At 49.3% G+C, this 23700-nt stretch overlaps 1 protein-coding gene across 1 annotated transcript in view; it reads right to left on the bottom strand.

Annotated features, from left to right (window-relative positions):
• The window catches only part of FAM184B (family with sequence similarity 184 member B), a 77546-nt gene that overhangs the window by 11231 nt on the left and 42615 nt on the right, over positions 1-23700 (bottom strand). The window contains exons 6-11 of the mRNA XM_037045368.1: positions 21895-22005; positions 17871-17978; positions 9522-9628; positions 4573-4702; positions 3597-3809; positions 1415-1568 (exon numbers count right to left, since the gene is read on the bottom strand). Coding sequence (XP_036901263.1) covers positions 1415-1568; positions 3597-3809; positions 4573-4702; positions 9522-9628; positions 17871-17978; positions 21895-22005 — 823 coding nt within the window. The remainder of the gene's footprint in view (positions 1-1414; positions 1569-3596; positions 3810-4572; positions 4703-9521; positions 9629-17870; positions 17979-21894; positions 22006-23700) is intronic.

The following is a 23700-nucleotide window of genomic DNA, read 5'->3' as shown; positions in this document are numbered from 1 at the left end:
CCCAGGGATATGTAATATCACTCTGTTGTATGGGAGGTGCTCCCACCCACCCGGTACCACCCAGGACACCTATGATTTGCTATTTTCTTTATGGCCCCCACGAAGCTCTTTCTTCTTGGGACAGAGGCTGAGAATCCCAGCCTGTCCCCAGGGCCTCTCCTACTTTTTTCATCAGGAAAAAACTGAACTGCTGTGCAATCGGAAGGACCGGAGAAGGGGCAGCAGGGACACCTGTGCCAACAGCTGCCAGGTGTCCTGACCTAAACATAGGGGGGGGTCTTCAACCTGGGACATGTGGCACAATCTGAGTTTTGTCTTCTATAATGAGTCTTCTTCAGATTCTGCTGACAGTAGCATCTCTACCACAGCTGCCTCCACTCCAGGGGAGCTGTTAACAGGGAAGTCTGTGGCACTCTCCTCCTTCCTGCTCCCATACCACTTCCTCCAGCAGGACACACTGTCTAATGAAAACTCAACCAGCAGCAAGTAAAGACATTGCTCTCCCCCATAATTCTCTTATGGGAGCCCTGTCTGGGTTTGAAAAAACATCTAAGGGGGCCAGCGTGGTGTTTAACGATAGGCACGAAATGAGAAGAGGCAGCTGTGGTGCTCTGAACAGAGAGAAGGAAGATGAGAGAAAAGCCTAAAATAAGGAAGAAGGATGACCTATGAAATGGAGAGAGGCCCCCGAGGTGGGCTAGGCAACGCTGGAATGTGCAGTAAAAGTAACAGTGGGCATTTGTATAGTCTGTGTGCCGTGTATTTACTCACAGAAATCTACTGACAGCCCAGTGGGGTGAATTCTGTTATCATTTCCCCTTTATAGCCGAGCAACAGAGGCACAGAGCAGTGAAGCAACTTGCCCACGGTCACACAGCTAGTGAGTATTGCAGCTGGGCTTCTGGCCAAGACACTTTGGCTCTGTAGATCTCCATGTGAGTGGCTTTTGGTGTGGGAACCGGAGAGGAGGTGAGTTTCGTGCTGGGGATCATGAGGCAGCAAAGGGAGCAGAGAACACACAGGAGCCTGGAGGCCTCAGTCGCCCTGAACTTGCAAAACTCTTCAGAATGGAAATGAGAGGTTGAGGCGATCCCACGAAACTCTTACGAAGGCCCAGAGATGTGGTTTATGTTCAGTAATAATAATGATGATAAAATGATCTACATTCACTGGGCCCATGTTATAATCTAGGTGTTCTATATCTAATATCTCATCAAATCTACAGTCTGCCCCTATGAGGTAGGACAATTGCAACTCCATTTTATAAAAAAGGGAAATGAGGCTCAGAGTGACCCACCTCAGGGCTCACAGCTGGTTGGTGGCAGAACCAGGAGAGTCGCCCTGGCCTGTGTGTCTCCGGATCCCTGGGCCCCTAGCCACGCTGAGGACCCTACTGGCGTGGCTGGTTACATACCTAGCAGCAGAGCCTGCTGAGCCTGCGTCCTCTCCTGCTCCCCCTGGAGCTCTTGCCGGACCTTTTCCTCCAAGGCCTGGAGCTCCAGCTGGTGTGCCTGGTGCTGCATCTGGAGGCTGTGGCTGGATTCCTTTTTTAAGAGCTCTTCTGTGGCCTGTGGGGAAAAGTGGAAGGAAGGAGGCATAAAAGTACGCAAAGAGGGGAGACTAATCCCCCCTGTGAAGCTCCTATTCCGCACTAGGGTCCAGCTGAGCACTCGCCACTCCCTGGTGAAGGGCCTATCAGTCTCCTCCCCAACCTCTCTGGGATGGCAGTGATGGCTTGGCCACAGCAGCCCTTTTGTACCATGTGAACATGATCATAGTCTGCAGCTGACTGGACCAGAGTGGACCCCTCTTCCAAGCTGGACCATCACTGGGGATTTGGTGTTAGGAGGTGGGAAGAGAGAGAACAAGAAAGAGGGAGAAACAGGCAGACACTGACTACATGTCTTCGTGTTTAACACGTTTAGGAAAACAGCCCTGCTGGTACCTTGATGTTAGGGCTTCCAACCTTCAGGACTATAGTTTAACTGTGTTGTGTTAAGCCACCAACATTGTGGTCATTTGCTACAGCAGCAATGGGAAACTAATAGAGTTTCTTTCTTTCTTTCTTTTTCTTTCTTTCTTTCTTTCTTTCTTTCTTTCTTTAAAGAGTTAATTAATTTATTTTTAAGGAGAAAGGAAGGGAGGGAGAAAGAGAGGGAGAGAAACATCAATGTGTGGTTGCCTCTCATGCACCCCCTACTGGAGACTTGGCCTGCAACCCAGGCATTTGCTTTGACTGGGAATCGAACCAGCGACTTTTCGGTTTGCAGGCCAGTGCTCAATCCACTGAGCCACACTAGCCAGGGCTTCTTTCTTTTCCTTTCTTTCTTTCTTTCTTTTTTTTCCCAGAAGAGAGTTCCAGTTAATATATAGCCCCACTTTTGAAATGAGCAAACAGAGGCTGGGAGAGATCAATTTGCTTTTCCAAGGTCACACACAAAAGATGCAGAAATCATCAACCCCTCCCCCCTCCCCTTTTTTCCTTAAACAGAGGAGGAGCTGGGCTCAAAAAGAAGAAGTGACCTGCTGACTGAAGACAGTCACTGCGGAGGCCGCACGGTGACCCAGGGGCTGCTCTGTGTGGGGCACAAGCCTTTCCACTCCCTTGTGCAACCCCTGGGACCAGTGAGAAAGATTTCACCAAATGCACAAGGCTCGCCTTAGGGGAGGACAGAGACGTCCTTGAGTCTGGGGCAGCCGACTGAGGGCAGCTGCGCCTTGCCTCGCCTTCTGAGAGAGTAGAAGGCAGGAGGCAATAGATGAACTGTGTTCGAGCCTCCCCGTGGAGGGCCTGACCCTCACCACAGCTCTCCAAGCCTTTTGGAAGGTCTTTTCTGCTGAGCTGGCCTTTCTCAGCTCTGGGCTGCCCGTGCCCTTTTTATCTGCCGGGCTGAGCCTGAACCCCCAGCATGCANAGTCACTGCGGAGGCCGCACGGTGACCCAGGGGCTGCGCTGTGTGGGGCACAAGCCTTTCCACTCCCTTGTGCAACCCCTGGGACCAGTGAGAAAGATTTCACCAAATGTACAAGGCCCGCCTTAGGGGAGGACAGAGACGTCCTTGAGTCTGGGGCAGCCGACTGAGTGCAGCTGCGCCTTGCCTCGCCTTCTGAGAGAGTAGAAGGCAGGAGGCAATAGATGAACTGTGTTCGAGCCTCCCCGTGGAGGGCCTGACCCTCACCACAGCTCTCCAAGCCTTTTGGAAGGTCTTTTCTGCTGAGCTGGCCTTTCTCAGCTCTGGGCTGCCCGTGCCCTTTTTATCTGCCGGGCTGAGCCTGAACCCCCAGCATGCATTGTGGCCAGCATGGCCCAAGTTAGGAAAGAAAACTAATCTTACGTCATCCAGGTCACATGCAGGTCAGGAAAACAGTACCAGAAACCCCACAGACCTAAGCCTGAATCCTTGCTTTGCCACTTCCTAGCTGTGTGACCCAGAGAGACGACTGAACCTGAGCCTCTTTCCTCATCTGGAAAAGGGAGTATGATAATAATGACCTTGGAAGGTGATTGTAGGGGCTGGGATGACGTATGAGAGGCACCCCATAGGCTTCATGGCCAGGCCTCAGCCATTGGTGGACTTCGTGATCAGCTCCCCTACCTTGAGTTCCTGGTTTTTGGCTTTCTCGAGCAGGCGGAGGGCTCGTTGGTGCGACGCCTCCAGCTGGGCCCTCCCAGCCTGGTTCTGCTGGATGGTCTCCTGGAGCTCGAGCTGCAGCTTCTCCCTCTCCTGGTCCGAGAGCCGCCGGAGCTCCTGCAGGTCCTGCCTGTAGTTGCTGGCGCACTGCTCCAGGGCCTGCTGCATCTGCGACACCTGCCCACCAGACAGCCTGCCCTCAGCTGAGTCCCTTCCCACCTCCTAGATGGCCTTGAAAAAAGCTGTCTGAATGTCTGCTCCACCCAGCCAGGCCTCCTCTGTCTGTGGGAGCTCTGAGGGGCGGGAAACTCGAGCTGGAAGAATCTGGGGACTGTCAGGCCTCCCAGGGCCACATAGGCAGGACAAGAGCAGAGCAGGACTTAGGACCCAGATGATCCTAGAGAGATCAGGAGGGCAGCAGAGTGCCCTGCAGAGGCCCACGTGGCCTCCCTCCACTCCTTCAGCTGCTTGCTCAGTTCTGCTCCTACTGAAGCCTCCCAAGCAAGTCCATTTGGTGTTATACCTCCAGCCAGCCCCCCAAGTCCCCTTCACGCTGTTTGTCCTTGTTCCTGAGCCCTTCTCATCTGCTCATATATCACAGGCTTTACTTATTTCTTATGTCTATTACTTACGGTCTACACCCACGTCCTCTGCTAAAATATAGGCACTTTAATGTAGCACTTTTTCCTGGTTGCTCATGGATAAACACTGAGCACCAAGAAGTGTTCCTGGCTCACAGAGGGTGCTCACAAGCCACAAAGGAGTGGAAGGAATGAATACATAGAATCAAGAACCCCACCTTGCCCTGGGCCTAGAACGTCCACCACAGCACGGACATGAGTCGGGCCCCGCATGCATGTCCACGGCTGTCGGGAAGGACGAGGGGGAGGCAGGTCTCACTCAGCAAGCGGGCACATCCCCATCACAGCCGCCCTCCTACCTGGGCTTGCAGTCTGGCCTTCTGGCCCTGCCACTCCTCCCGCAGACGTTGGGTTTCAGGGGCCTTCTCCTGCAGCAGAGAGCCCAGGGGAGACTGTGGACCCCCTCCTTCCTCCAGGGGCACCGTGCTCCTTCGACAACAGGGAAACCAAAGTCACAAAAGGTCCTAGGCCAGAGATGGCATAGCCACCCCGGTGACATTTTGACCACTTGGGCTGAGGGAGCTCCCATGGCAGTTCATGGCAGTATCTATCCGATTTTTGGATTAAAAATAGCCTGATGTACAAACTTGAAGTGTTATTGCCCTTGAGATACAGTCAGGATACAGCTGGCCCCTCCTGGTAGCTGTTTCAGTGGGCGCTTAATAAATGATGATCACCTAACAGGGTGACTGAGCTTAGTCTCTTATGCAGGGTCCTTGGGGGCCCCCCTCTGGAGGAAGAGGTCTCTGTGGTCTAATTTCACAGCTTTTCCTGCTTATGAGAAACCCCAACAATGATGCTTCCCTTGAATCCAGTACTTTATGCCTTTCAAAGCACACTCTTAACTTTGACCGGCTACCCTCAAGTACATGTAGGGGGATAATAAATAGGCCTTTACAATGTAGCAGGAACAGGAAGACGCTGATTTAAAACTGCAGTCATTTCTGCATTCTAGAACAGATGCCCACAAATGTCTTTGGAAAGTCCTTCTGGTCCCCAATTCTGAACTTGTGAACCAGCTGAGAAATTCAAATGTAACTGGCCAAGGTTGTGATGCCGAGTATTTATCCCGTTTAGCAATGGAAAAGGATGCCACAGGGTGGATGTCTCAGGGCAGAGGTTACGGAAATGTAAATGGTGCTTTGCTTCCTCTGGCAAGGACACCGGCCAGGGGACCAGAGCTTGGGAAGGCAGGGCCCTGGACAACAAAGAATGACCATAGAAAAGGTGGGGGTGGAGCAGGGGAACCTTGAAAGGGGTGAGAAGGCTCAGCAACATGGGCACAGGCTGGGGGTTAAGGGACCTCTGAAAGCACTGGAAGGATGCCAGGAGCAGCCCAGCAACATGGTTAAAAGCACGCACACTACAGCCAGACTGTTCAAGTTCAAATTCAAGCTCTAGTGCTTACTAGTTATGTGACCTTGGGCAAGATGTTTAAGCTGTTTGGGCCCCTTTCCTCTTCTATAGGATAGTTACGTCTTCCTGATGAGTTGTCCCTTTACCACTATGAAATACCCCCTTTAAAATCCTGCTACTATTCTTTTTTTTAAATTTATTTATCTTTAGAGGGGAAGGGAAAGAGAGAGAGCAATATCAATGTACGGTTGCCTCTCATGAGTCCCCTGCTGGTAACTGGCCTGCAACCCTGGCATGTGCCCTGACTGAGAATCAAACCGTGATCGTGTGGTTTGCAGATCCGCGCTCAATCCACTGAGCTACACCAGCCAGGGCTAAAATCCCGCTACTGTTCTTGGTTCTGAAGCTGACAAAGCCTACTACTCTGATGTCAGTCTGGCTGCATTACTTTCCTCACACTGGATGGCAGCCTGGTGTCACTCTTTCCACCCTCCTGCCTTCAAGCCTGTGTGTGCCGGTGTTGGGGCTGCCAGAGCGAAACCCCTCGGGCTGGGGGCTGAAAACGTACACGTTTATTTTTCACAGTTCTGAAGGCCAGAAGTCCAAGCTCAAGGTGTCGGTGGGTTTGGTTTCTCCTGAAGCCTGCAGAAAGTCACCCTCCCATCGTGTCTTCACATGGTGGCCCTTCGTGTTACGTCTGTGCCACTCTCCTCTTCGCACAGGACACCCGTTATATTGGAGCAGGGTCATCCCAGTGACCCCATTTTAACTCAGTTCCCTCATAAAAGACCCCATCTCTAAATACAGTTGAACTCAGGGGTGCCGCGGCTTAGGGCTTCAACATATGACTTTGGGGGGGCACAATGCAGCTCATAACAATGTCTTAGTATTTCAATGTCTCTTTGTGGGTAATATATAGTAATCTCTTGCCATTTTCTCCTCTCGGACAATCTCTTTGAGATGGTGTGTTTGTTTCATTTACACTCTAAGTATTAAGACGGTTGGGCTTAAATCTTGCCATTTATTATCCCTTTGCCCAGTCCTTTTTCTTATTTTTGTTCTGTTCTTCCTTTTCTGCAGTTTGTGTCCTCAACTTATCACAATCTATGTAGTGTTAACGTGGTACCGCTTCATGTAAAACGTAAATCCCTTACAAAGTATAATTCCTTCACTCCCACCGCTGGCTCTGGGCCGGTGCGGTCATGCAGTGCCCAACCATCGTGCGTGCACCGTGGGCCCCAGAACGCAATGCTAGTGTTACTATTATCGTTCTGAAGCAGCTCAGTGTTGTTCAAAGAAATTAGGAGGAGAAACAGTAGTCTTTATATTTTCTTACACATTTGCCATTTCCGATACTCTTTATTTTTGCCTGTAGATGTCAGTTTAAATCTGGTGTAATTTCCTTTCACCATTTATCATGTTACAGGTTGGCTGGTGAAATCTTATCTTGGATTTTATGTACCTGGAAATGTTGTTATTTCACTCCTGGTTTTGAAGGATATTTGCAATGATCCCATTCCATTGCCCCTAATTCCCTCACATCCTAAGGAGCCCGTCCCACCCTGCCATCCACCATCACAAAGCAAGTCGCAGCTGACCCTCCTGATCTCCTCCTTCCGCACCCATTCAAATTAATTTTGCCCTAGCCAGTGTGGCTCACTTGGTTGGAGCATCCTCCTATAACCTGAAAGGTCGCAGGTTCAACTCCTGGTCGGGGCACATGCCTCAGTTGCAGGATTGGTCCCCTGTTGGGGTGCATATGAGAGGCAACCCATTGATGTTTCCCTCCCTCTCTCCCCCTTCCCCTCTCACTAAAATCAATAAGCACACCCTTGGGTGAGAATTAAAATAAACAAAGACAAAAAAACCCACAACTGATCCTGACCTGCTCTCCCCTACCTTAAGTCAACAGCCCATGGAAAAGCTGCCTCCCTTTTAGCCAACATGACAAGCAGCTCAGTTTCACCACCATCATCCTTCATGGGGGCAACTAGGGACTATGCAATCCCACCCTCAAAGGAACCACTGCATTGGTTTTCTCCCACAGTCCCTAACTTTAGATCTCAGATGACTTTCTCCTCCTTACCCTCTCTACTTAGCTCTTCAACTCCCACCAAAACCCGGTGTGAGTAACCTCCAGGGCCCATCTCCTCATGTGCTTCTACAGTTGAGGACGCCCCCTCACCAATATGGCCACCATGGGAGAAGAAGAAAAGCTATCGTAATCTCCACCTTCTCCTGGTTTGCCTAGCATCCTATCCCTGGAAAAGTCTTTCTACAGTGATCCTGTTTAGTCCGAAGGGTTTGGGTACAGCTAACTCTGCCCCCCTTCCCAGTTTGCCCCAGGGAAGGACACGTGTTACCTGCCTGCCAATCAGAGCACTCTATCTGCTAAACCAGCATGACTGGCTCAGAAATGGACATGTGACCCAAGCTGGGCTTCTTAAAGACCTCTTTGAAATTGCCGCTGGCATTTTTGGGAAAAAGAAAGGGAAAGAAAGATCCTTCCCTCTGGAATCATGAGTTCTAAAGAGAACAGTGTTTGTGACTGCCAGTGGTAAAGCAGCGGCCCTAGGATTTCCCCGGGAGGCCCGACTCCAGAGGCTGCCCTCTTTAACTGGTGTTCTTAGTGCCTGGACACTGACCCGCAGTGGGGAGGATGCTATGGGAGTATTGTCAGCTGGAGTGTTCATTCGGCCAGAGGTTGCTCGACCAGCCATTGACGGGTTTATGGGTGTAGATTCTGCTCCCCAGCACCAGGGTCTGAATGTCTGTGGTCCTTCAACATTTATACACTTTAACCTATTGTCCAATGAGACAGAGCCTTTAAAAAGTGATTAGGTCATGAAATGGAGCCCCCATGATGGGATTAGTGTTCTTATAGGAAGAGACGTGAGACACATCTCTCTCTCTCTGTCTCTCTCCCTGCCATGTGAGGACACAGAAAGAGGACAGCCATCTGCAAGCCAGGAAGAGAACTTTCACCAGGAAGAGAACTTTGACCAGGAAGTGAATAGGCCCACAACTTGATCTTGGTGTTCCAGCCTCCAGAACTGTGAGAAGTCAATTTAGGTCACCCGGTCTATGGTATTTTGTTATAGCAGCTCGAGCTGACTAAGACACATAATGAGCATATTCTTCTCTGCTCAATGATATTAGTTTTGGCCATGCGACTTGCTTTGGCCAGTGGAATGTGGATAGAAACAAGAGAGTACATTCTGAGTGTAGGCTTCAAGAGGCAATGCATATTTCCATCAGCCCTTCAGCTTCTTCCCGTTGCCATGACAACAACATTCCCTGGTCGGGGACTAACCCTTTAGCCTCCATCCCAGAGTGAGAACACCTGTGGAGCAGACGCACTCTACCCATGGTCCGAGGCAGGCAATTACCCCTGATATGCAGCCACATAAGCCCACAGAGCCTGGCAGAGCCAAGAATCAAGATGGCTGGTCTATGAGCTAAAAATCACTGACATTTTGAGAATGCTTGTTACAGCAGCAAAAGGTGACTAATACAGGTGATACAGATAGGGGATATCTCGTTGGGGGAAAGGCTCCTTTGTTTACCCCAGTTAAAGGACACTTGGAGGGACAGGAAGCAAAGGTTTGGGCCAGTCCACATTTGAGTTTTGGTCAGGTTTACTGAAATTTTTCAGTTTCAGGTTCTTAATCTATAAAATGGCTTTTCTGGTCTGGTGTGACAACTCCATATGATAGTTTAGGGAAAGCCCATAGCTGTGCTGAAGACGTACAAGATATGCCCGTTCCCTCCTTAAACATGATGCAAAGGGTAGCGATAATTCCTTGAGGATAGAATGAATAAATGAACAAATCCTTCCTGATCTGAGTCCTCATTCCTGGGAGCCCTCGGAAGTGAGCATGTCCTTCTGTACCTGTCCTCTTCGTCACTGCTGGCTCCTTCTTTAGCTGCTAACTTATCTTCATACTCTTCTCCTCCGGGCAAGGTCTGAGAAGGCTCATTCAGCACCAAGCATGGATCCTAAGGCAAAAACAGTCGCAAGATGAGGCCAAGTGCAGTTCCCTGATCAAGCTGTGGCTCATCCACACACAGAGTGGAGGAGAAAGAGCCCCCGCAATCCAGTCCTGAGGCAGGGCTCGCAGGCCTGGAAGACAAGGCCCGTGACACATCAGCACCTAGCTCCGTGGCTTGGCTTAGGAACCGCATCAGGTCCTCATATCCTGCTTTCCAGGTGACGAGCATTTCATAGGCTGATGAGACTAAAATGCGGAGAGTCATAAGGAGTATGTCCAGGGTCCCCCCATCTGTGAGTAGGGGAAATGGAATGTGCCATCAGGCAATGGAACCCTGGGGCCTGGATGCCCGTCCTCCTTGTGACGCACTCCATGTGTGATCCACGGAGTGTGGGCCTTGCTGGGCCCGCTTCATGGTTGCTGTGGGGATCAGAGAAGGGTGCCGGCAACAGCCATGCTCACTGTGATCACACCCACTTTACAGGGGGCAGTCTGTGACATCTCATTACAAACAATCAGAAAACATGGCACCCGCTGAGAGAAGTGGGGTGTGGTGGGAAGAGACTATGGAAACTGTGAGTTAACACTGAGGCTTTGGAATTTTCTATGAATTCAACTGGTTCACGTCATTCTCCCCTTTGCGCAGAAATACGGAGGTGAGAAAGACTCTCTTAATTTGATTTTTTCCCCTTGTCAGGGTAACTGCTGACCATGAAAACAGTACAGCAAGACAGACTAGGAACAGATTTCTTTGTTCAGTGGCTCCCCTGCCCCCAGCTGCAGGGCCCAGCGAGTTTGGTTCAGGGCTGTGTACTCTCAGAAATGATGTTCCTGACCAGCTTACAACCTTCGTGTGGAGCTGAGGCTAAAAGGCACTTTGGGCGTTCAAAGTATGTCGGAGACCTCTGGTTCCTATAAAACCCAGAAGCGAATACCATGGCCTGAGCAAAACAGCTTTGGGAGACACAGTTATAAACACAGGTTTGATACAATACAGTAAAAATGGCACCGTATGTGTGGGACCACCACCACCATGAGTCAGGATGGCATAATACTACAAGGTAAGCAAGGAAATGATGATTAAAGTTAATTAGGTTCAGGTTTCAAAAGGAAGACAAAGTTATAAGGAAATGTTGGTAAATGGAAAGCATAAAATATGTTGGTCAAAATAAAATTGTAGCAGCAATCACAAAACACGTGATCAATAGCTATCCTGATAAAAGAAATTGTTCATTAAAACACTCTAATAGCCCTGGCTGGGTGGCTCAGCTGCTTGGATGTTGTCCAGCAGACCAAAAGGTTGCCGGTTCAATTCCTGGTTGGGACACATGTTTAGGTTGCAGATTCGGTCCCTGGGTGGGGCAGATACAGAAGGCAACCGATGGAGGTTTCTCTTTGGCATCAATGTTTTTCTCCCTCCCTTTCCTCCTCTCAAAATAAAAATGAATAAAGTTTAGCAAAAGCACTCTAATAATGAACCAGTAGGTATCTAAAATACAGCCTGAAATCATGCAGTAAAATGTTCAGAATTGAAGGAAAAAGTGGGCAAATTCATAACTAGCAGGGAAGATTTTAATACACTTTTCTCAGAAACTGATACAACAGGCAGACACGATGCACAGCATATGGAAGATTTGGACATGATTAAAAAGCTAAAACTAAATAGCTAAAAAAAAAGCCTGCTAATCCCTGCTAACATTTAAATGGTGCTTAGGGTGTGCTGGGTCCTCCACTTATGAGGGGGGCACTATTGTCCCATTTCAAAGGCGACGAACAAAGGCAGGAGAGGATACATGACCTGCCCAAGGTCACACAGTGAGCATATCACAGGACTAGAATCCAAATATGTGTACTTTAACCACCAACTGAAAACACGCCTTTTTTCTAGTACATAGGGAACATTAAAAAAACCCAGAAACCTGATCCCACAGCAGGCTGCAAGGCAATGTCAATGTCATTCAAAGTGTTGACATTCTGCAGACCGGGTTGTCTGGTGACAGTGCCATAGAATTAGAAAGCAACAGAAAGAAGGTTTTAAAAAAGGTAAAGTTCAAAACTCTGAACTACAGCTAAAGAGATACAACACTCAGTGGGAGATTTATAGCCTTAAATATATATGTTAAAAAACATTTAAGATGTTGTAAAAAGAAAAACAGGATAAACCTAAACTAGAAGGAAAGAGATATGAAAGATAAAATTAAGAACATAGAGAAAATTGATCTGACCAACACATTGGAAAGCTGGCTTTTTGAAAAATGCATCAAACCGTTGGCAAGTCTGGTCAGGGAAAACGGGAGAAGGAACTTGAAGCAACGTGAGTAATGGACAGGATGTCATGTCAGTTATTATGAAGATGAAAAAGCTTTCAGGTGCACTCCAAGCCACTGTGCAGACCGAGAAAGGGAATGTGCGGGACGTAACTGCTGAGCTGCCTCATCGACCATCTTTAAAGGCCACCTGGGCGGGAGTCTAGAAACGGGAAAGGATGAAAAACGCTGAAAGAGCTGACCGTGCACCTGGACAATGACCCGACCCCCTGCTGTGTCATAGTCTGTCTCCCCACAGTAACTCGTGGATGCTGAGGGGGCAGGGAAGACACCGCTGCCCTTGTACTGCTGATGCGGATCCAGGAAGGGAAGAGATCGATGGCTCGTCTCAGGTCTCAGGGCCATGGGAAGGTGGCATGAGGACGGGACCCCTGGATCGTGGGACTCCCATCCCTGTTATTCCACGTCACTGCTCTGGCACTTGGCTGTGCTGCGTTAGCACGATCACCAGCTGCTGGAATCAGGACCTAACTGGGTGTGGTTTCAAACCGCGTTGTCACAAACATGCTGCCGAGAAGCGTTCGCACAACTGACACCCAGAATCAACCTGAGAGATGAAGGCTGTTTGCCACCTCAACGGGGAGGTGAACTCAGTGATCCCGTGTCTATTCATCGTTTCCAGGCCCCAGGACGCCAGAGACAGGGGCGTCCTTCCCAAAGGAGATGAGTTTCACCACCGCCGTCTCCCACAAGTAACTGAACTCCCCCATGCCCTTCTAAATCATCCTCCAGCCAAGGCAAAGTTTTGAAGAAGTTCTTAATCTAACCTTTTAACTACCAGGACTGAAAATGGTGCTCACAGTCGGCCCGCTCAGTTGTCAGGCCCTGTATCAGTTTATGCTCCGGAAAGCGCTAAGCTTCAACCACATGCAGGTGCGTGGGGTGCAGGAAGGATAAAGATTAATAAAATAGCTCTTAATTTCAACAAACTTACAGTTCAGTAGGGAGACCAACAAGCCTTACAGATGACAAAAAGAGTCCCCTCCTCTCTCTCCTACACTTTGTTTACCTGTGCTTTGGATCAAAGCACATCATTCAGAAGGAGCTGGGGTGCCATTTAAACATTTCACAAACGGACTTGGCCATGGAGATCACGAGTTGGCTGAAAAAAAGGCTTTGAAGCCAAATAATACTTAATTCACTCTTCTCTGCTTATCCACTTGGATCCATCCCAGTGAGTTCCTCCCAGTGCCCCCCCTGATCCATGTGGGTGTCTCCTGAGTTGTCTGCCCCTAACTCACACTCCTGGGTTCCCCATCATCAGGCATTTTCTCAGGTTCAGCTCAGCGCTCTCTCTAGTGTTAAAGTGACCTGAGCATAAATGGTGCTCAGAAAAATAAATAATCCTCCTTCTCTCCAGCCATCCACCACAAAAGCCTCCTCCCTACTCCTCCCAAGCACACGGCTGATTATTTTCAACCTGTGTTCACATCGAGTCTTCGTCTTTCACCTTCGAGGCAGTTAGCCTCTCCCGGATATCTTCCATTTTATTTATTTATTTATTTATTTATTTATTTAAGATCTTATTTATTTATTTATTTATTTATTTATTTATTTTTAGAGGGGAAGGAGAGAAACATCAATGTATGGTTGCCTTTTGTGCATCCCCTGCTGGTAGTTAGCCTGCAAGGAACCGGCCTGCAACCTAGGCATGTGCCCTGACTGGGAATCGAACTGCAATCATCTGGTTCGCAGGCCCGAGCTCAATCCACTGAGCTACGCCAGCCAGGGCTATATCTTCCATTTTAGAGGAACCCCCACACCCAGGAAATCTCCTGGAAGGGAATTTTCAAAGTCGTTCTCAATCTCTCAAAGGCGCACTATGCACGTCTGAAAATAGAATACCTAATGCAGTGGGGTTTGGCTGAAATGATTCCAGGGGACTGTAACAGACACTGCAAAGTGACCCTACATTTACAGAATGTTTAATAGTTTTGAAAAGTGCCTTCGTGTGCTTTCTTCCATCGATCACCNGGAACTGGCCTGCAACCCAGGCATGTGCCCTGACTGGGAATTGAACTGCAATCATCTGGTTCGCAGGCCCGAGCTCAATCCACTGAGCTATGCCAGCCAGGGCTGTATCTTCCATTTTAGAGGAACCCCCACACCCAGGAAATCTCCTGGAAGGGAATTTTCAAAGTCGTTCTCAATCTTTCAAAGGCGCACTATGCACGTCTGAAAATAGAATACCTAATGCAGTGGGGTTTGGCTGAAATGATTCCAGGGGACTGTAACAGACACTGCAAAGTGACCCTACATTTACAGAATGTTTAATAGTTTTGAAAAGTGCCTTCGTGTGCTTTCTTCCATCGATCACCACAAGTTCCTGGGGCGTGGGGGTGGGATTATCACTGCCACTTTACTAACGAGACGCACGAGAGTGCAGTGGCTGACAGCCTGGGCCCTGGCACTGCTCTCTGGGCCTCCGTTTCCCCACATGGAACGAGAGCAATAACAACTCTTGCCCGACGGGGGTGCGTGGGACTGCGTAAAGCGCGCTGTGCCCGGCTCATGGTCGGGGCCTTATCTGCGCGGCCACTAGGAGGCGTGGGGAAACCACGCTCCGGGAGGGCCTTGGGCTTGCCTGAGGCCCCCATGCAGGTGTGGGGTGCAGCTGGGGTGGAATCCGTGTCCCAACCATAGGAGTGGCTGCCCTCCTATGCTGCCTCCCTGGGCTCCAGCGGATCTCAGCCTGTCTCAGCCTGGAACTTCGCCAAGGACTGGATCTCCAGGGCCGCCTGCCTTGTTCCGTGTTGGATGGAACCGGACCCCGCAACTCACACCTCATGGAGCACAGCAGCCCCGTGCGGCCTGACGATGCTCAGGGCATCGGGTATTTAAGGGCTTAGTGACCATTTGTCTGCTCACCCCTAGGCATTGGCGACCCAGGATTCATACTATCTTCCGGGTTTGGTACAGGGTGACAGCTGCACAGCAAACCGTACTGGTCTCCTGAGAGCAGGGGACACTTCTCAGGTCTGGGAGAGCTTCCACACACCCCCGTCTCCCTTCCCACTGGCCTCAGGGCTTTTGCCTTGGGACCTTTCACTGTGCTTCTCCCCTCTGCCATGTCCCTTCCTGGTAAAGTCACATGCAACCTCAGTATCCAGGCAGGTGGCAGCCGACATCACTGCCCTGGAGAGAAATGGCCCTCTCCCCCACTAGCTGCACAGGCATCTTCTGGTCATTATCACAGCATTCTCTTACAGCCTGTTACGTACATAGTGGTTTCTCCCAGGTGAAATGGAGTTCTCCAAGGACCAGGCCTGGGCCCCACTCACCCCAGGACTCAGCCCTGTGCCTTGTGGAGGAACAGCCCTCACCTACTTGTTTGAGGTGAAAAGACTTGGAGAACAATTAGCACAAGTGACTCTCTTTTTTTTGTAGCACATGCAAGCAAGAAAGTCTATGAGAATGTCAACATTCTTTGCCCCCAGTTCGGTGTGACCCTGGCACCAGAAGTCTTCCCGAACAACATTTCCCTTCCTGATTACCAAGACTGAACTGGCTTTCTGGAAACTGGTGAATAAAGCTTTGATGCTAAGGGACTCACGGAGACCCGACAGAAGAGACCAGGACAAAAGGTTCAGGGAAGTCCCCGCTAACTTGGGCGGGGACAGAGACACACCCGGCTTTGGCAGCCTTCCCTTGGCCGGTTCCACTAGTGGAGCGAAAAGCCGGCTCTCAGCTGGCATTATTATTTATATTGCTTTGACTCACTGAAATGCTTTGGCAGAACAGCTAAGGGTAGAAACTAAAACTCCTGAGTCTTGAACAAGCTTAATTTTATAGTGCTCAGTCCAGGCAGAATGTCACTGGAGAAGCTGGCTATTTACATCCTGTTTTGAGATCCGTGTGTCCAGCCCCAGGTCAGCCCAGGACTGTTCAGGCCCCACTAACCCTCCTCCTTTCAGACTGACCTACCCCATGCAATGTCCCGTGCTATTTGTGGCAGTGGGCTACTCACACACCACCCAGCCGACCCTGGGAACTCCCGCAAGACTTTGTATCTCCAGGGCCTAGGCAAGGCTTCAACTCACTGGGCTGGCATAGAAAATAGCTGGCTTGCCACCAATATTGAACTAAATTGCAAACATTCTCTGGTTGGCTATGCTCAGGAATTCAACACTGTGACTCAGCGTTGGCTAGGCCGTGGGGCAATGGCGCCAGGGGAGGCAGTGTGGCACGTCTATCAAAGTTAAAATGCACCTACCACACCTGGAGGTAACTGAAGGTGATGTGGAGTGTCAGCTGTAAGTGAAAAAGAAAAAAATGCACGTGCACTGGGCCCAGCAAGTTCTACAGCGGGATGGATTAGCACCTACTGAGCATTTGCAAGTACCAGGTGCTGTTCCCAGTACTGCACACATACTAGTTCATTTAGTCCTCAGAAAACCCGTGGAGGCGGGTGGTATCGTCATCCCCATTGTACACATGAGGCAGCTCCGGCAAGGAGACTTCAAGTCCTTTGTCCAAGAGTCTCCACCAGTAAGAACGCAGGCATCTAGTTCGGAATGAGCTCGCTTAGCTACTGTACCACACCACCCTCTGGACTCCTGTATTATCTACTGTCACTGAAGTGTTATCTGTAGTAGGGAAACCTCAGTGTCCATGAACAGGGAAGGCTGAATATATTACGGTGTTTCTGTTCAAAGAATACCAGGCAGTTGTTCCTTAAAAAAATAATAATAAAGTTGACATGGAAGTGTACTGGTGTGTTACAATCTCTAAGCTATAAAAATTTAAGTTAGAAAAAGCAGAATGCAGGAGCGTATACTGTCATTTGTGGGGAAAATGCCTGCTTATACAAGGTATGGCTCTGCAAGGAGAAATAAAAACAAAGAACAAATAAAAATAGAACAAAACAAAGAGTAGGAAACTGGGGCGACAGGCATGCTTTTCACTGCACACTGGCTACACCTCTTACATTCTGTACCGTGTATGCAGATTGCTTATTTGAAAAGGAAGTTTAATTTAAAAGAACTATACCTGCAAAGTGCATGCTAGTTGCCTGATAGAATTCCCAGCACCAGATGACTGATTCTATTTACTGGAAGTGCTTGTCATTTGAAAGCTATTTGTTTATGCGTATTTCTTCCCTGTAACATCTCACTCAAGGGCTGGCACATCCTAGGACTCCACGAATGACAGTGGCAGGAATGAATAATGTGAACATTAAGTTGAATCAAATGAAAGTGATTTTCACCGAGGTCCCTGCTACAGCCCTACGCAGCCAAGGGTCCATACTTCTCTCTAGAAACTGAGCTCTGTGAAGGACAAGCTGGGCAGAGGCAGGAAACAGAACCCCCTTCAGTGCCTCCCGAAGAAACCAACACCTGCTGACACCTTGATTTTGGACTTCTAGCCTCTAAAACCGTGAGACACTACATGCATGTCTGTGGTGTAAGTCCCCAAATGTGCGGTAGCACATCATGACAAATGTAGGAAGATCATACAGACTAGCAGAGCCGAACAGAGACGACACAGGCCCCGGTTTCAGCCCTGGAGCAGAGTCCCTGGAAGGGCAGGGTGCCGGGGGCCAGTGTGGGAGGAACTGAGACCAGGGATGTGGAGGGAGGTGGCAAGGGGTGCTATTATGATGTTATGCTTTGTGCTGAACAGAACCAAAGGCCCCTACGGAGCCCAGGGCCCCTTTATCTGCTGGGCAAGCTGCTCTCAGAGAGGGAGGGGAGACGCATCGGACAAGCCTTGTTCTTTGTCAAACCTTGTGGATAATTACTCAGAACTCTGTTTTATCCATGGCTTTTGCGGAAGGATTTTGTAGTGATTTTTCCCCAGGCCTACTGGCAGCTCTAAGGTGGAACATAAAGAGCCTATTAATGCCAGCAAGTGTCACTGGGGATGCTGAAGTGTTGAAACAGAGAAGTATCCTTAACTAAAACGCAAAGAGCTCGGGCTTACCTGGGTATCTAAAACCCGGCGGTGCGGGTAGTTCAGTTCCTGGGGTTGCTCCTCGTCTCTTTGGGGACACGCCTTGTTCTGTTGGATAAACTCTTCCAGCCTTAAAACCTACAACAGAATAGAAGTGCTCAGCGATGAAACCAAGTCACGTCTCCTGGGTGTGGTCACTAATTTGGTAATCCCTTCTCCTGGGCCCACCAGTTCTGGGGACAGTGGCCCAACAGGCAAATTCCAAACTTGCTTCCAGAAAGGCCGCATCTAGTGAGCTAGTTGCATCTTTTCCTCAGAGGAAGACGAGCCTGGCTGGTTTGCAGGAGCCCACACTTCCCTTACGATTATTTACATCCGTGTGTCTGCACTAGAGCTGTGGGGGCGTTTGTATTGGCTTTCACACCATCGCCCACTACTTCTTTCTTTTTATCAAAAAATTTTTATTTACTTGTTTTTAAAGAGAAGGGAGGGGAGGGAGCTAGAGAGGGAAAGGAACATTGGTGTGTGAGGGAGACGTGGATTGGTTGCCTCTCACATGACCACCAATGGGGGTCTGGCCCACAACCAAGGCATGTGCCCTGACTGGGACTTGAACCGGTGACGTTTTGGTTTGCAGGCCAGTTCGCTAAGCCACACCAGCCAGGGCAATATTTCTTTTGTAAAAAGTTCACTGGAAAAGAAAAGAAACAATATTTAATAATTATGCAGATAATATGAGAGAAGAGTAGCAGGTGCTATTTAATTGGAATGCCTTAATTATGCTAATTACTATTCACCAACTAATTGTGTCAGTTACACAGACGGGCTTCCCTGCTCTAGAACACAGAGAAGAATAAGGCCAGTAACCACAGAGGAAATGCAGACACTCGCAAATCTTTGTAGAAAACCTAATACTCCTCAGGCACCGTGCTAGGTATCAGGGGGGCATGGGAAGGGAGTGGGCTAGAGAACAATGGTGAGATCATGAAATATTGTCCCTGCCTTCAAGGAGCTGCAGTCTCATGGAGAAGACAGACACACAGCAACACTCAGCAGACATACGTACAAAACAGCACAGTTAATGGTGCGTCTGCACCCTGCCAGGCCAGGACCTAAGCATTTTACCGCACTAACCCTTGCAGTCTGCACAGCTGCTACGAGGTAGGTACCACTGGGTGCTACTGCAGAGCCTTCACAGCAGTAAACTCTGCCCAGGGCGTCCGAGGCAGCTTCAGGACACAGAAGGGTAAATGGGGGCCCATCAGTGTCACGGGTGAGAAAGGGCATTCCAAGCAGCAAGAACAGCGGGTATAGTGGTGGAGGGTGGGAAGGATGTGTGTGAGGACTGAGGGAGGTTCCTTGCAGGAGGCCGGCCCATCATGAAGGAGAAGGCAGGAGGCGGCAGAGTCCTGCGGGGTAGTGGTGGTGAAAAGCACAGGAGGGGAAGGTTTTAGGGAATGAGGCGTGGGGCCTTGAGCAGATCTGGGTTTCTAAAACTAGTTCTGGACTCAGCTGACCCAGGGAGAATGGGAAGGCCTGGTGACGCGTGGCAGGCTCGAGGGAGGCTCCCGGGACCGTCACAGAAGAAGAGCGAGGCCCTGAGAAAGTGTTCTCGGCTTTACAGAATGAATGCTTGGGGAAGGAACATGGAAAGATTATGAAGCTACTTACACTGCATCTGCTAAGGTTTAGGAAATATTTAAATGAGTCCTGTGAGATTGTTTACAGGCAGGTAAAAAGAAAACACGTCTCAGCGAGCCATTCTGAGGGTCTTGACCGAGGCATCGGTTGAAAGAGAGGGGAGAGGACCTAGGGGCTTAAGTGGAGAAACTCACAGGACTTGACAGCTGATGGGATATGACGGTGGGGCAGGGCGGGGACTCGGGCTGAGGATGGAGAGCAGGAGAGGGGAGTGGGTCGAGGGCGACGCTTCCATTTCTGGCGTCGGTGAGTGGGTGGAAGGATAACGACACCACTAAGGTGGCAGAAGAAATGGGGGTGAAGGGCAGGCCTGAGGCACTTCGTCCACGGCGCGACTCTGGTCAGTCCCCACCATCTGCAGACACCGAGGTCCCAAACGACGCCCAGGCACGGAAGGGGCAGCGTTAACACAGCGGTCAGCAGCAGGGCTGTAAGGCCCATGACCCGGCTGGACCCCGGAAGCAGTTCTCGGTTCCTGTGTGGTGACCTTGAGGAAGTGGTTCATCTTCTCCATCTTCACTGAGAAAACTTTACTGAGGAGTTTTCTCATTTGTAAACCAGAGATACCAAAGTCCAGTGGTTGTAAGGATTAGAAGTTAATATGTGTAAAAATATTAACTGTTAATACTCTTAGATATGTTTTAATACTGCTTAGACAGCACCTTACTAGAGTAAGTGCTTAACGGAGGCTTGCCATTGTTATTTTTAAGGAGAGGGTTCTAAGGGGCATTCAGAGAAATAGTGAGGGGACGGCCCAGGGGTCAGAAGTAGAACCGGGCTGGTCACAGTACACACGGGAAGCCCCCCTACGCTCTGCAGAGCCGGGTGGTCTGGATCCCCTGTGAAGACTGGCGTACAGGTCAACGGGGCGGGAGGGGGAAGGCAGGGCAGGCGGGAGTAGGGTGGGGAGGGAGGGAGAGGGGCCCGGAGACAGACAGGGCTTCTTCGCTGAGTGGCCTGCCTTGGGCTGTGATGGGACAGAAAACTCTACAGCAGGGACTTTCCATCCAGACCTCGCTTGTGGAGCCCCTGCCGTATGGAGAGTAAGGTATGGCCTGCTCACCTTGTTCCTTTTTAAATCTGTGAGATAGACCAAAGGTTGGAGAAAAACATGAAGCGTGCGCTCAGCCCTCAGCTGCAGAAGCAACAGCACAAACACATTGGCCTTTCTCCCTTCTAGAAATAACAATAGGCTGAAATCTGGTTGCATCACTGTCCTGCGTGTCTCTGAGTGGAACTCCATCGCGCGCATTCCTGAGCGCCATTACTGTGTTGCACGCAGCTCTGTAGTTTTCAAAGCTGCCCCAGAACCGATTTCGTGGGCTCCTGTGTAGTGGGAGGCTCATCTGGAAGGTGCGAGGGAGGGCAGGGCAGCCAGGACACCTCATTACATCTTCGTTTTCATCTATTCAGGCTCAGGAGTGAACCCTGTTTCCAGCCCCTTCTCCCTAGTCACATGGACCACAGCTCTTTTAAACCTTGACCTTGGTCTCTCAGTGGCCTGGACAGGTGGGCCCATGAGGCAAACTCCTGTTCTTCTGGTTTGCATCCAAGGCCTACCACTTTCTCCCTTGTCTGTCTCCACCATGGAGGCCTGACAGCTAAATCCTGGCTTTCGCAGGCTGGCCACGTGACAGAGATGTCAGTCATGCCAGTAGGAGTCAGCTGGGCTTCCGCAAATGCCTTTGGATGCCTGATGAAGTGGGCAGGCCTGGTCATGCCTGCTCCTCCCTGATTCCTGGTTTAAACTTGGACCTGACAACTGGAGCGGCAGCGGGCACTTGGAATTGAGTTGGCCTCTCCATTCGATGCAGCAGGCACAGTGCCCAGGGCCCACAGTACTTTTAGAGGCCATGGGAAGTTTTAATTTATTTTAAAACCAGAAGAAAAAAAATACAACCTGGCTCTTTTCATCTCTGTATGAATTCAGTCATAATATATAATTTCTATTTTTTTTTTGTATAAAGGAAAGAGGCCCTGAGACAACAAATGTATCCAATGCCAACAGAAGTGATAGCGAAGCCGGAGGAAGGGGAGATTGGGAACATCCAGATTTCCCAGGCCTGATATCATTTAGCCACAGAATCAACACCAGCAGCCTCCTGCCTGCTCCTTTCATGGGAGACATAAGTGCCTCTCTGATAAGCCTCTATAAACCCGGCTCTCTGCTACTTGCAGCTAAACCGACCTCCTGAGACAGCTCCCTTGTCAGGCTGAAGTCCTTTAGTTTCGCCCCAGGATGCGGAGTGTGATAAGGCTGGGGCAGTTTCCTGAGTGCTGGCATCTCAGCGCCCCAGGAGCTCCGGGGGCCCAGAGCCCTGCTGCCCGAGCACCACACCGCCTCGGGACTCACCTCGAGCAGAGAATTCTGGAGCTTCACATCGAGGGCCGCCTTCTCTTCTTCCAGCTGCTTTATTTCACTTTCTGATTTCTTCTTCACTTCCTCCAACTGTGCTTCTACTTCCTAAATGGGGATTAGGAGAGTTAGCCACACAAGGCACGGACCATGGACAGGGCACACGCTGCCTTGTCCCCAAAGGGGTCCGGAGAGGGTGATGAGAGTCACACAATACTGCAAACAAACATGAACTAGAGATACAGGAGAAGGTCAAAGAAGGGTTAAGTCCATACCACGAGATCTGATACACATGGGCAGGGCAGGGGAGACCCCTGGCTTTCAGTTTTGTAGCATCAGATAAGAAAAGAGAATGTTTGTTACTGACACAATTCTCTGTGTTCCGTCAGTCAAAAGGCCAACTACATTCTCAGATTCAGGGACACATTAAAGGCAGAATGAAATGTAATCGTAGTTGTACATGCAGTATAATAGTACTTGATGGCAGTCAGTGATAAGTTAAAGCTGCATGTTATACTGATAAATCCTAGAGCAGCCACTAACACATTCTCCTAAAAAATAGCTAATAAGTCATTAGTGGAGATAAGGAAGGGGATACCAAAAATATTAAATAAGTCAAAAGTAAACAGAAAAAGAGGTAAAAACAAAAAAGAACAGAAATGGCAAATGAAAAAAAACAGCAAGATGGTAGGCAATCATAATCAAGTTAAATGTAAATGGTCTAAACGACCTCTAACAATCAGTGTCCAAATGAATTAAAGGGTAAGACCCAGACACACCATAAAGGCACTTTGACTAGAAAGGCACAGATAGATTAAATGTAGAGAAATGAATTAAAGCACCTGCAAGACTAACCATAAAAACAACAGAATGTTGATATTTTTATCAAAGTGGACTTCAGGACAGGAATTTTCACAAATGATTAAAAAGCCAGCTCATTAAAAAAACATAATAATCCTAAGTGCATATAATCTAATGAACAAGTCTGAATTTATATAAAGCAAAGGCCAAGGAGAAATGGAAAATTTGAGACTTCAGCACTCCTTTCTCAACAATCAACAGCACAAGAAGGAGGGAATGAATGAGGAAACAAAAGCCTGAACAGCACTACCAACCAGCATGACCCGTCATCACTTACAGAGCTCTCCGCCTGACAGCAACAGACCCCTGTTCTTTTCAGTTGTGTAAGAACCATCCCTCATGCTAGACAATATGTGGGCATAAAACAGGATGAACAATTGAAAAGGAGTGAAGTTATAGAACCCACCCTTTGACCACAAGGGAACTGATTAGAAATCAATAGCAAAAAGATAGCTGAAAAGGCCCCGATATTAACCAACGTAGGTCTAAATACCCAAGAGTACTTTCGGAGTTGTTAGAAATAAGAAGTTGGACACATTTTTTTTTAGAAAATCATTTCCTCTTATAATTATTTAAAGTAGAAAGCAGAGGCCTAGCATGGTTTGGGGCGACTTCTTTAAGGTCTGACAGTGAGTCCGTTTCCCCAGACAGCACTTCTTACACATCCACTCGAGTCTGGTGCTTGAGGGCCTGTCTTGTTCCTCCCACGAGGCTTCAAGTTCCTTGAAGGCATGATTCCTGCATGTCTGCGCTGCTCAAAACGCCGCGGGCACCTCAGTACGTGGTAAATGAACAGGGAATGGATAGAGGCAGGTGAGGGTCTGCAGGCCGCTCTCCAAGGCCCAGGGCAGTGGGGATTTTGTTACACCACATAGACCGAGGACAAATCTCAGTGGCTTAGGAGTCAGGCACACCTGATTCACATCCAACTGTGTCATCTCT

This window comes from Sturnira hondurensis, unplaced genomic scaffold (genome assembly GCF_014824575.4).
Source record: "Sturnira hondurensis isolate 20B ecotype Veracruz unplaced genomic scaffold, ASM1482457v3 Scaffold0000780, whole genome shotgun sequence".
Taxonomy (NCBI): domain Eukaryota; kingdom Metazoa; phylum Chordata; class Mammalia; order Chiroptera; family Phyllostomidae; genus Sturnira; species Sturnira hondurensis.
This window is presented reverse-complemented; position numbering and strand designations above follow the sequence as displayed.